Source organism: Dromiciops gliroides, chromosome 1, assembly GCF_019393635.1.
Source record: "Dromiciops gliroides isolate mDroGli1 chromosome 1, mDroGli1.pri, whole genome shotgun sequence".
Classification (NCBI taxonomy): Eukaryota; Metazoa; Chordata; class Mammalia; order Microbiotheria; family Microbiotheriidae; genus Dromiciops; species Dromiciops gliroides.
This window is the reverse complement of record NC_057861.1, coordinates 68,975,422-68,989,149: the sequence shown is the minus strand read 5'-3', so window position 1 is coordinate 68,989,149 and position 13,728 is coordinate 68,975,422. Positions and strand designations below refer to the sequence as shown.

General features: G+C 41.2%; 1 protein-coding gene across 1 annotated transcript in view; it reads right to left on the bottom strand.

Annotated features, from left to right (window-relative positions):
• The window catches only part of LOC122754057 (adhesion G protein-coupled receptor E1-like), a 74,586-nt gene that overhangs the window by 19,170 nt on the left and 41,688 nt on the right, over positions 1-13,728 (bottom strand). The window contains exons 27-32 of the mRNA XM_044002093.1: positions 10,690-10,781; positions 8,854-8,937; positions 7,341-7,524; positions 6,092-6,223; positions 2,342-2,541; positions 1,276-1,446 (exon numbers count right to left, since the gene is read on the bottom strand). Of these exons, the coding sequence (XP_043858028.1) occupies positions 1,276-1,446; positions 2,342-2,541; positions 6,092-6,223; positions 7,341-7,524; positions 8,854-8,937; positions 10,690-10,781 (863 nt within the window). The remainder of the gene's footprint in view (positions 1-1,275; positions 1,447-2,341; positions 2,542-6,091; positions 6,224-7,340; positions 7,525-8,853; positions 8,938-10,689; positions 10,782-13,728) is intronic.

Here is a 13,728-nt window from a genome sequence, read left to right as displayed (position 1 = left end):
AGGCCTAACTCTCCCAGCAAGGCTTCCTTGACCGCACCATCCCAAAAGAATCTCTCCCTCCTCCAAGCTCCTACAACCCCAAATATCTGTCTCACTCAGCCATTATTTTGATCATGTGTCATTCATTTTCTCTTGATACAATTATATTTTGTCTTCCAATTTAAACTGGAAGTTCTTTGAAGGCAGGAACTCTGTCTTATATTTCTTTTGTATCACCTACAGACTCTGGCACCCCAACCACATCTAACCAGTTACTGGTTTACTTGAATACCTGTTCATTCCATTTCTGTGACACTTCTCACATGTCTCCTCCTTCCACCTTTCACCATTCTTACTACCACTTCCAAGCCCTGGTCTTTATTATGACTCATCTAGACAATTGTAAACTCTTTAACAGGTGTCCCCATCACCATACTGTCCGATTCACCCTTTATAGCACATTCGAAACAATCTCTCTTACACATAAATCTGGTTATTTCACCTCCCCAAAAATGTTCAATGGCTCTTTATTGCCTAGGAAATCAAGTTCAAACTCTTTGGCCCTATAATCAAGGCCCTCCACAATCTGGGGCTCCTCTGCCTTCTCAGCCTCATCTGTTTAAATTGGCTGACACGGGGGCAACTAGGTGGCTCAGTGGATAAAGCACCGACCCTGGATTCAGAAGAACCTGAGTTCAAATCCAGCCTCAGACACTTGACACATACTAGCTGTGTGACCCTAGACAAGTCACTTAACCCCCATTGCCCAGCAAAAAAAGAAAAATTTGCTGACACTCTGCCCCCAAACCATGATCTACAATTTCAGGCGTCCTTGTCTTGGTTCCCATTGCTCTATTCCTGGAATGTCTTCCTTGTACTTTTTCATCTGTTAAATACCTCCTCATCCTGTAAAGCCCACCTAAAATGCTGACTCCTCCAGGAAACCTTCCCTGGTTCCCCCTGGATACCTCAAACAGGACTTTGACGTATTTAAGTACTTGAAGCAAGCCCAAGTACGTTTATTGTTTTATCTGTACTTATGCCTTTAGTCCCTACTAGAGTAGACACTCCATGAGGACAGAGACCCTGTCTTATCTAAGTCTTATATTTCTCTAAGCCCCCATCACAATGATCTCCCTTCATACAGATGGCATTTAATTAATGTTTGTCAAACGAATTAATGAATGAGTAAATCATTGACACTTCGGTACTTCTTGGTTGATTTGCTTGATCAGCAAAACTAAGTTCTTTGTTGCAAGAAGCCCTGGGGTGCATCCCATAATTGTCCCCACTCACCGTGATCTCCCCAGATGCCATGATAACAGCCATGTTGGCCAAGTGATTGCAGCTGCATGTGGTATGTGTCTCAGTGGAGTATAGCATCACACAGCCTGAGGATGTCCACTTCCCACCCTTGATCTCTGGATCCCAGGAGACGCAGATGGATGTGTCTGAACTCTTTTTCGGCTACAAAAACATAAGCCCTTGTATTCAGTGTTAATGGCAAAAGTAGCATGGTATAGAGGGGGGAGATCTGATTGTGAGTCAGAAAAACTGGGTTTGAGCCTCCCTTCTGCTACCAGATAGCTATGTTACTACAGCTGAGCTGTTTTCCATCACCGGGTCTCATTTTCCTAATCTGTGAAATTATATATATTTCCTATAAACCTCCTGGACCCAGTATACATAAATCACTTTGTAACTGTAAAGGGCTATCGAAATAGGGGCTGTTGTTAGCAGCAATGAGAACTAGCTGGAGGGTGCAGGGGTGTCGGAGGTGTGGTGGACTGGAACCACTGAGATCTCCATATGCAACACACCCCCTACTTCCAACAAAACTGAAGGGGAAATTGAAACCCTTAGCGGTATCAGAGGGAAATGTCAACTGTCATTGAATCCAGGGCTGGCCATGTAGGAGGCAGAGACTGGCAACCAGGAATTTTTGCATCTGGGGCAAGGACCACAAACCATGCTTAAAACAGAGTTTATTCTCAGGTAAATTGGGGGTAAAAAGCTACCTCCGGGCAACCTGGGATACTGATGCAAGGTCATCGCATATGGAGAACAGAGGAAGGTAGGACAAGAGAGGAGTGCAACACAGTCCACCATCCAATAGCTTCCTCCTTTAACTAACTAGTTATTAAACTCTGTTATTCCTAAATGCCAAAGGATTACAAAATCCATCAGCATCCTCTAGTGGTGATGTCCTGGGCAAAAGCCCTAATGGCCTCATCCTAGTAACCACACTGAGGAGATGTTCAGTACAAATTCATGGACTGACTGATGGGAAGAGACAACCTACCAATGTTTTGCCAAGGGATCCCAGGAGGTTCAGTTCAAGGACAGAGATAATCATCCTTACCTGGATGTTCTCCAGAGTGTAAATGATTGGTTTGGAGAAGTTGTCTTTCTTGTCACCAGTGATGATGCCCCTTACAACTCGAGAATTCATCCAAAGCTTCTGAGGAGAGCTGGTCAAGTTAGCCTTTGGGTCGTAGAAGTAGCTTTCATCTAGAAAGGACTCCATGCCCAGGAAAGAAGTAAAAGCTACTCCCATGATACCTAACCAACATTCCAAGGAGTAACACCCCCAATTAATAATAATAACAATAACAACAATTAACATTTATATAGAGCTTACTATGCGCCAGACACTATGCTAAGCGCTTTACAATTATGATCTCATTTTACAGATGAGGAAACTGAGACAAACAGACCAGAGTCTGAGGCTGGGTTTGAACTCAGATTTTCCTGACTCTAAGTCTGGCACTCTTTCCATTACACCATCTAGCTGCCCCAGTTAGGCGTTAACTCCTTAAGAGCAGGTCCTGTGTCCATACCTATCTTTTTAACAAGACAACACATAGCCTCATATGTAGTGTTTCATGAATGTTGGCTAATTGTTGAAGACAACAATCTCAGTTTTTTTAGGCAGAATGTACCTTTCTCTTAATGCCAGAAAGCAAGTACCTATAAAATATAATAAATATAAAATATTTATAATACGTTATGTAGTATATAAATATATAATATTTTTGATAAGTAATATAAATATATTTCCAATATAATATGAATATGAAATTAAAATGTTTTAATATATTATAAATGTTTACATTATATATTGTATAATATAAATGTCTAATATATTATCAATATAAAATATTGGTATAGAATATTTCTAATACAATATAAACATATAACATAAATATTCATAACACACAACAGGAGCCTCTGTCAGACTCTCTTATAAGACCACCCTGGTCCCAGCCCCATCTAAATTTTCCAGCCTACCAGTATTCCTAATTAGGGCTCTGTATAACAACATTTAGGGAAACAGACAACATGCTGGGCAGTGACTGAACAAGTTATGGTAGATGAATAGAATGGAATATTAATGGTCCATAAAAACCAATGAATGTGCAGAATTGAGAGAAACATGGGAAATTTCATAGGAAATGCTAAAGAATGAAGAAAGGCTAACCATGGGAAAACACTGCACACAATGACCACAACTTGTGCCAACCAAGGCAACTCCAGAGACCCCCTACATGTAACCATGGACAATGTTGATTCCAAATGACTAACATTATAACCTCGGAACCTTGTTTGTGTTCAACAGCAAACTCCCCAAATGGAAATTAACTCCCCTTTTCGGGTACAGCCGTTCAATTAGGGGGTTTTGCTGAACTTTTTAATGAGAATTCAACAACAAACATTTATTAAGCTCCACTGTTTTCTGGGAATTTTGTTAGGCACTGGGGCTATTGAGACAAAAATAAACAGTCCCAAGAAGCTCTTGGAATCCTTCCTTTCCACCTATATCTGATTTCTTATCACCTCAGGGAGGGGTGAAGGGAGGGAGGGAAGGAGGGATAGAATTCGGAACTAAAAACTTTAAATAAAAATGTTTATTATCTTTTTTTAAAAGGGGGGGCAGCACGTTGGCACAGTGGATAAAGCACTGGCCCCGGATTCAAGAGGACCTGAAAGAGTTCAAATCTGGCATCAGACACTTGATACTTGACACTTACTAGCTGTGTAACCCTGGGCAAGTCACTTAACCCTCATTGCCCACACCAAAAAACAAAAAATAAATGAATCAGTAGCTAAATAGATGAATGAATGAATGAATGAATGAATGAATGAATGAATGAATGAATGAATGAATGAATGAATATGGTGTCATAGAAAGAACATTGGCCTTAGATTCAGGAGAACCAGATTTGCCTGGGATCTACATTTTTTTTAGTTGTGTGATTCTTTAAGGATCATGTCACTATTATTCAGAGGCAATGCAGTTGAGTGGATAGAGCAGAGGACTTAGAGTCAGGAAGACCAGGGCTCTACTTCTGATTAAGTCATTTATTAAATGTGAGACCCAAAGCAAGTCACTTCTCTGAGCCTCAGTTTCCTTATCTGTATATAATGGGGGGGGGTATTAACCAGTGAGGGCCCAATCCTTAGAACATGCTTAGTATCCTTTGCATGCTGCCAATTTATGAGGAAGCACTCCCAATGTCCTGAGCCCTGCACTCAAGGTCAGAATTTCAAGGAGAAAGGAGAGGGTTAGCTTCATCAGCACCTGCTCCAGCTCCTGAAGCTCAGGGTTTCCTGCTCATTCTGCTAACGTGAAGGACCTGCTGCCTCTTGGGCAAAGTTGCCCTATAGGCAGCTGCTATCCTGGAGATAGCTAGGTGGCTTCTTGGACAGAGAGCTGGGCCCAGAGCCAGAAAGAGTTGTGTTCAAATCTGGCCTCAGACACTTCCTAGCTGTGTGACTCTGGGCTAACCCATATGACTCAGTTTTCTTATCTTAAATAATAGCACCTCCCTCCCTCCCAGGGTTGTTGTGAAGATCAAATGAAATATTTGTAAAGCACTTAGCACAGTGCCTGGGATTTGGTGGGTACTTAATAAATTCTTCCTTTCTTCTTGGCAACTCTTAGGCTGCTATCTCTAACCATAGCTGTCTAAGAGAAAGGGATGGAGACAAGCAGGACAGGAGGCTGAGAAGGGGATTATAGGGCTATAGATCAAGACCTGGATGGCAGCTTAGTAACCATCTATTTCAATCTATTCTCCTCATTTTATAGATGAAGAAATGGAGGGAAGTCAGAGAGGAGGGAAAAGAGGAGGATTCTCTGTCCTATCCCTTAGGTTTCTCTCCAGCAGGCCTTTTCCTTGTGTCCAAAAAAAAAAAAAGTCAACTGTTTTTGTTTGTTTGTTTGTTTGTTGTTGGATTTTTTTTGGGGGGGGGGGAAGGAAATGAGGGTTAAGTGACTTGCCCAGGGTCACACAGCTTTGGATTCAAAGATGGGGTGAAGCATTTCTATAACTTGATTGTGTAGAAGTATTGTAAAGGATGTTATCAGAAATTGACCTGGAGTCAGGAAGACTCATCTATGTGCATATGTGCATATGGGGATGATATGTTAAGTACTGCTGGGGATTCAAAGATGGGGTGAAGCATTTCTATAACTTGATTGTGTAGAAGTATTGTAAAGGATGTTATCAGAAATTGACCTGGAGTCAGGAAGACTCATCTTCCTAAATTCAAATCTGACCTCAGACACTTACTAGCTGTGTGACCCTGGGCAAGTCATTTAACCCTGTTTGCTTCAGCTTCCTCAACTGTAAAATGAGCAAGAGAAGGAAATGGCAACCCCCTCCAGTATCTTTGCCAAGAAAACTCCAAATGGGGTCATGAAGAGTCGGACACAACTGAAATGACTGAACCACAAGGACTAAGGACTGGGTCCTCATTGACCAATCTCCTTATTATACACAAAATAGCAACAATATTTATAGCTCTTACCTTACTGGATTTTGTGCAGATCAAAGGACATAATGAAAAGTGTTTAGAAAACCTTTTGGTACCTGCACGAAGGCCAGTTGTTAGTAGCATTCTTGTTGCCAAACCTCATCACCGAAGGAAAGGAATAGACCAAGACAGTCACCCTAGCCTTCTGACATGGCCACCTTAGCAGAACCCCAATGGTGAGGCTAAAATGGGCCCCTTTCTGGCCTTGCAGAAAGGCAGGCAAGTTACACTATCTTATTTCCTTCAGTCTACCTCAAACCCTCTCCTCGAGAACCCCAGAGTTTTGACCCACCTGATAATGTACCCAAGGATACAGATTCATTTATGGTGCTGCACTCAATCGTCATGGAATCCCCTTTGGCTGACAAGGTCAAAGGTAAGTTTTCCACCAGGCAGTCGTCTTGGATGACTTTGCTCTCAATATCTAGAAAGGGAGGGAAGAACTCATGCTGGATAACATCTCCCAGCAATACAATTCTCTGAGGTGCTCCAAAGAATTCCAAAGAATTAAGTTTCCACAATTCCAAGAAAGATGCACACATATTGTATCTTAGAAAGAGCACAGGATTGGAGTCCAAAAAGACTGGGTTTCCAATCCCAGCTGTGCCATTTACTGTGTGACTGTGGGCAAGCTATTTGTCCTCTCTGTGCCTTTTTCCTCTTCTGTAAAATGAGGAGAGTTAGATGAGATGACCTCTAGAGGCGCCTACAACTCTAAAACCTATCATCTTATGACTCATTTTTCAGTAAAAGGAGGTAAGTGAAGGGTGAGCTGATATCTGAGAACAAATCCCAGAGGGCTATGGATTTTATTTTGAATTTGATGGAAGAATTAAAGACAACAGTGAGATGAGGGCAGAGGCTGGAGAGAGGAGGCTACAGAAGACTCAAACTTAAAGGTATGAGGAGACAACACAGTGGGAAGAAGCCAAAGCCAAGACAAAAGTACTCCAAGGTCTACGTGCCAACATGTCCCAACTCTATAAATGGTCTAAAAACTAAAGGCAACATCTTAAAACACAGGTAGGGGAAGTCACTTGCTGGGAGCTCTCTGGGGTTTCTGGCTTGCTCAGATCCAGAGAGTTGGGACTCACAGAATCCTAGAAACAGAAATGCCACCTTCTTCATTAAGCCTTCCCTGATCAAATCTCCATCCCCAGTCAGTAATAACCTTTCCCTTTGCAGACTTCAAATAACACTTGATTTTGTATCTCTGATGAACTTCTCATATTATTTTGTATCTCATTCACTATTGAGTTTGATGAGAAATGAAACCTTATTTTACGTAAGCTTTGTATTTTCTTCAGAATCTAGCACAGTGCTCTGCATGTGGTTTGTTGAATGAATATAGGAAGGAAGGAAGGAAGGAAGGAAGGAAGGAAGGAAGGAAGGAAGGAAGGAAGGAAGGAAGGAAGGAAGGAAGGAAGGAAGGAAGGAAGGAAGGAAGGAAAGAAGGAAAGAAGGAAAGAAGGAAAGAAGGAAAGAAGGAAAGAAGGAAGGAAGGAAATAGGTTTCAGCTTGTCAATGCTAGTGGTTCCTACCTAGATATTCATTTGTCACCGTCTGACTCTGACTCGTGTTCCCAGAGGGACTGACAAAGGCTGCCAATGTGATACTCTCTACACTGTTCAGAAAAACTGTTGCGAGGTTTGAGGTCTCCTCCTGACTCAAGTTGTGCCATGTGGAGGTCTCTTGGAGGACAGATGCCAGGTTGTCAGCAGCTTTCTGTAAGAAAAGAAGACTTTTCTCAATACATACTTACTGATTTTTAATGTAATAAGAGACTCGTGTGCACAAGAATCCACTCAGCAACATCTAAACTTGGCCACTGAGAAAGGTAGCAGATTCTTAGGGACAGAGGAAGTAATTCATCGTCTTTCTGCTTTCCTCCGCCTCCATTGTCATCCCAAAGGCCAATCCTGATCAACTTCCAAAATAATCTATTACCTCTATGAAAGGAGAAAAGAGGGGAGGGGAGGGGAAGAAAGGGAAGGGAAATGGAAAGGGCTCATCAATGTGATGGGGGGGGGGGGAAGAATCCCGTCATAACTCTGAAATAAAGTCCCAGAATCCTACCCTTAACCCTCCTCCATCTTGTTCACCTTGAGCTCATAAATAAAACCATGGTTTAAGCCAAAAACTTGGCTCAGACGCAGAGCTGTAAATAGTGAAGTGAACACCCAGGGCTTACACTCCTCAGAACAAATAGCACCAACTAGAGCAAGCAGTAAAAAATATACCCTCAAAATTCAATGTAATGACCAAGCTTGGAGACCCAGAGAAGACTTTGCAGAGGTGGAGGACTGTGGGTGTGAAATATTCTATATACTGTCAGATAGGGTTAATGCTGAATTGCTTCCCTCATCATTTTCTCTTTCATTCTCTGTTACAAGGGATTGCATTGGATATCAAAAGATGAATGGGTATTTTTGAAAATGTAGGCAATGTAAAAACAAGAGAAACATAAAAATATTTAAATAATTATTAAGAAAAATTCAGTTGGGGAGTGGTATCTACCACTAGTGCCTTAGGGAATAGGATCTTAGAGTTGGAAAGGCCCTCAAAGGTCATCTAGTACAACCTATGGGTTTGGGGATCACATAATCTTTTTGCTTTCTCTCACACTTGCCTTTCCTGGGGTGAAAAAATGCTGCTTATGGAAAGAGGGAAAGAGAGATGCTAATGCATCTGAAAAGGAAGGAGGAAAGAGAAGGAGCATTGAGGAATCAAGTCTAAAATCACTTGACTTGATTGGGGAAGAATCTGGCTAAGACAGGTTGTGGATTTTTCTGTGAAATGGAGGGAATAAGCTGTAATCCAAGGTCCTATAGCATTTGGTCCCTGAAAGGCATCTTCCTAGAGCATCTCCTCACCTCACTTCCTACTACTCTGCTGAAGTAGAGTAAATGTTAAATTTTTATACTCTCTAAATTTCCAGCCCTGGAGCAAAGTCTTAGTTGCCTTACCTTAGTTTCAGCTTTGGCCAGCTGTTACTAACATTGTCCTTGTTTCAATGAACTCCCATACTGATGACTCTTATGAATCAACTCTTACCTTTAAAGACACAGTGGTGGTCTTACTCCCACAGGTGTCTTCCAGAACACTAAAGGTGGAGTCCACTAGCATGCAGAAGGGAGTCTGTGCCCAAAGCAGAAGAAGTAGAAGGTTATGTTAAAGTAGAGATCCCTAGATCTTTAGAACCTTGAGTCCAACCACCCAGTCCCTTGACAACATGATGTGATGGGAAAAACCCTGGATTTGGAGGCAGAGGACTTGGATTCAAATCCCAACTGCCCTCTGTTGAGAGTCCAGGGTTACCTCACTGACATGATGAGTCTTCAGAGAGATGGTAGTAAAGGAAATTTTCTACCAAGAAATCAAAGCTGGGGTTTTGTCATTTATCAAATATGTAAAACTGACTACAAACCAGCAAAACTATGTAAGCAGGAGAACTTGTCCAAATCATAAGCAACAAAGTACATGAGCTTCCATAGGTGATTTACACAATTACTTTTTCAATGGTGGTCATCAGTCCTTCACCAAGAGTTGTCATGGGCCCATGGTCTTTGACACTGACCCATCACATTGGCAAGAAGTCCAGACAACTATCTGCCTAGTAGTTCCCCCTTCCATCAATCACTGCTATTGCATTCTCTCTGAGATTACCTCCCTTTACTCTGTATATGTTTTCTATGTACGGTACATAGTTGTTTCCTTATTGTCTCCCCCATTAGAATGTGAGCTCCTTAGGGCAGCTAGGTGGTGCAGTGGATAGAGCACTGGCCTAGGATTCAGGAGGACCTGAGTTCAAATCTGACCTCAGACACTTGACACTTACTAGCTGTGTGACCCTGGGCAAGTCACTTAACTCTCATTGTCCCACCAAAAAAAAGTTATCCGAGAATGTGAGCTCCTTGAGGGCAAGACTGATGTTTTTACCTTTCTTTATATCCTAGTGCTTAGCACAGTATCTGGCACATTTTAAGTAACCAAGAAACGCTTGTTGACTTGATTTGTCTTGCCCATCCTTCAGGGTCCAACAACCATAGACTCTCAGAGTCCCACAACCTTTGAACCAAGTGTAGTCCCAAGAATAGAAAGGGTTCAGAAGATGTGAGTCATCACTGGCCAGTCATTTAATCTATTCTATGCCTAATTCCTCATGAACCTTCTGACACCGTCCCACTAACAAGTATTACTCAAGGACACCCACAGTACAAAGAAACAGATCCAAGATAGGCAGGAGAAACTACCCATCTCCATATTCTCTACAGAAGAATTTCTTGGCCATGGTGACATCTTATCTAGGTCTATTGCTCTCCTTCATTCTAAAACACTCAGCTTGGCCACTATAACATAATGTCCCAGGTGAAATAATTTCCCAGGGGTTTTGATTCTCTTTCCTTTTATCTTCTGAGTAAGGGCAGTAGAAAGCCTCATTGGTGGTGCCCTCATTAGGGATTTTGGCAGCAACAAAGTGGCTAAGTGGATAGAGTGCTGAGCCTGGAGTCAGGAAGACCTGGGTTTAAATCCAGCCTTAGACATTTACTAGTTGTGTGACCCTGGGCAAGTCGCAACTTCTGTTTGCATTAATTCACTGTAGAAAGAAGTGGCAGACCATTCCGGTATCTTTGCCAAAAAATCCCATGTAGAGTATTGGTGTGCTATGGTCCACAGGATCATGAAGAGTCTGACATGACTGACCAACAAGAGCTGCCTCTCTGCCTCATAGATCTTCTGTCTACCTTCCAGATCAAGCCTTCATTTAGAGCCAAGTCCTCCCCTCCTCTCCCCTTCATACCAATTAGGGTTTTTGCTTCTGGCTCTAAAAAATTCCCTGAAAAGCAACAAAGTGCCCTGAGATCATTTTTTAGGAAAATCATCACTTACGTATGCAGGAAACACAGGTTGAGTTGAATTGGTTTGGCAGTGCTTCACCTGTTCCTGATCCAGGAAGTCTGCTTTGCACTTGACAAGAGTCCCTAGGAGGCCCAAAATAATCATGTTTATGTTTCAGCAAGATAAGGTATAATTAGAGGTCCCAAAGCATCAGTCAGACCAAGGTAGATGTGAGTGTGGCCATGAGTTGGGGCAGGGAAGGGAGAAGAGAGAGAGGAACTGCATAGGCCTTACCATGTGGCTAGACCCCACATTGTCTCAGGAGAGGACCTGGCACATGATTGTCCCTACCCACACCTTTCATCCAACCCATCAAGTCTGTGTTTTGTCACTGGTATAGGAAGAAGAATGTTAGAGTTAAATCCTAGAGGGCTCAGAATTTCCAACCAACTTTTCTACTTCCCATCAGCTTGCTTTCACTGGCTTCCCATTGGCTTGCTTTCAATTCTGTGACTATCATTTCCCTGTGCCAGGTACCCTCTGGAGCATGTATACACACACACACACACACACACACACACACACACACACACACACACACTTTTCAGTATCTTTTTGTATATTATCTTCCCTGATTAAATTGTAAGCTCCTTGAAGGCAGAGACTGTCTTTTTCTTAGTTGTATCCCTATTGCTCAGTGTCTGGGCACAAAGTGGGTACTTAATAAATTATTATTAACTATTGATGTATGTAATGCTTATATCACCTACTTCATTTGGTCATTTTTATTAAAGCACTTTGCAAGACAAGAGTTACTATATATGTGGGAATTGTCATTATTATTCTTTTCCTCAATAACCAGAAAAGTCTTTTTTGAAATAGATTTGGCCATGTGATTCCCCTTGTGAGGAATAAATATTTCTCTCTTATATTTAATAACTAATTATTGTATTAGGACCAAGGTTTTATCCCTTTTCTATTTCCTCATTCAGAAACCAACCAGTGTGGGAAATTTCTCTTAGAGATTTACCCAGCCCAAGATCTTTTCAGAGAGCAAAAGAAATTCTAAGTTTGGGCTAATGTGTATATTCCTGCTCATTGTGTTTCTCAGACAGGTTCTGAGAAAATGTCAATTCTCCCTATTATCAAACAAGTGATGTCTCTTTGACCAAGATTTGAGTGACCTAAGTCATGTGTCTGAAGATAACCAATTAACCAATTAGAATTGACTAGGCACCCCTAGGGAAGGGCACTCCTCTTCGAAGGATATATAAACTGTAACCTCACCACCATTAGGGGGTTTTGGTCTGAGAGAGATGATCAAATGACCATCCTTTTATTAATAACCTACTGTCCTTATTAATAAAATGATTAAATTATCCAGAGACTAGGTCTCTCAATCTTTTTAATTATCACACCCTCCTCAAAAACCTTTAGTGAATGTAAAATAAATAATTATTATATAAAATTTAAAAGCTTTTGCACCAACAAAACCAATATAACCAAAATTATAAGGAAAGCAGAAAACTGGGAAAGAATTTTTGCAACAAGTATCACTGATAAAGGACTCATTTCTCAAATATATAGAGAACCTAGTAAAATTTATAAAAATACAGGGCATTCCTCAATTGATAAATGGCCAAAGGATTTGAACAGGCAGTTTTCAAGACAAAGAAATCAAAGCTAACTCTAATGTGAAAAAATGCCCTAAAGCACTATTGATCAGAGAAATGTGAATTAAAAAAACTCTGAGGTACCACCTCACACCTATCAGAGAGGCAAATATAACAAAAAAAGGAAAATGTTGATTGTTGGAAGGGACGTGTTGGTGGAGTTGTAAACTGATCCAGCCATTCTGGAGAGCAATATGCCCAAAGGGCTATAAAACTGTGCATACTCTTTGATTCATCAATACCACTGCTAGGTTTATATCCCAAAGACATCCCCAAAAAGAGAAAAAGATCTATTTGTGCAAAAATATTTATAGCACTTCTCTTTGTGGTGGCTAAGAATTAGAAATCAAAGGAATGCTCATCAATTGGGGAATGGCAAACAAGTTGTAGTATATGATGATGATGGAATATTATTGTGCTATAAGGAATGACAAACAGGATAATTTCAGAAAGCCTTGGAAAGACTTATATGAACTGATGCTAAGTAAATGAGCAGAACCTGGAGAACATTGTACACAGGGACAGCAATATCGTTTGATGAATTACGGTGAATGACTTAACTATTCTCAGCAATACAATGATCCAAGACAATCCCAAAGGACTAATGACAAAGCATACTATTCTCCTCCAAAGAAAGAACTGATATTGATTGAACACAAACTGAAAGCATGCTGTTTTTCATTTTCTTTCATTTTTTCTTTCATTCAAGTTTTCTCATACAAAAGGACTAATATGGTCATATTTTACTAATTGCACATGCATGACATTTATCTGATTGCTTACTGCCTTAAGGAGGGTGGAGGGAGGAAGCGGGGGAGCAGCTGGGTCTCAGAATGGATAAAGCACCAGCCCTGGATTTAGGAGGACCTGAGTTCAAATCCGGACTCAGACACTTGACACCAGCTGTGTGACCCTGGGCAAGTCACTTAACCCTCATTGCCCCACCAAAAAAGAAAAAACAAGGAGGGAGGAGGGGAAGGGGAAAAGGAGGGATGGAATCTGGAACTCAAAACTTTAAATAAAAAATGTTTATTAAAATTTTAAAATAAAGAGTGAAATTTTTAAAAAGTGCGCACAAGCGCACACACACACACACACACACACACACACACACACACACACAAACCTTCAGCAGCTCCCTATTGCTTCTAGGATACAGTAAAATACAAAGTCCTAAGCCAGGTATTGAATGATTTATAATCTGGGCCCGACCTAACTTTATAATCTTTTTTTTTTACAGTTACTCCTCTTCACACCCTATTTGGTAATGGGCAAACTGGATTATTAGTTATTTTTTTTGCACTCATTATTCCATCTCCCATCTGGGAAGCTACTTGGAGCAGTGCCAGGCTTGGAGTCAGGAAGACTTCGGTTCAAATCTGGCCTCAGATACTTACTAGCCAAGTGATCCTGGACA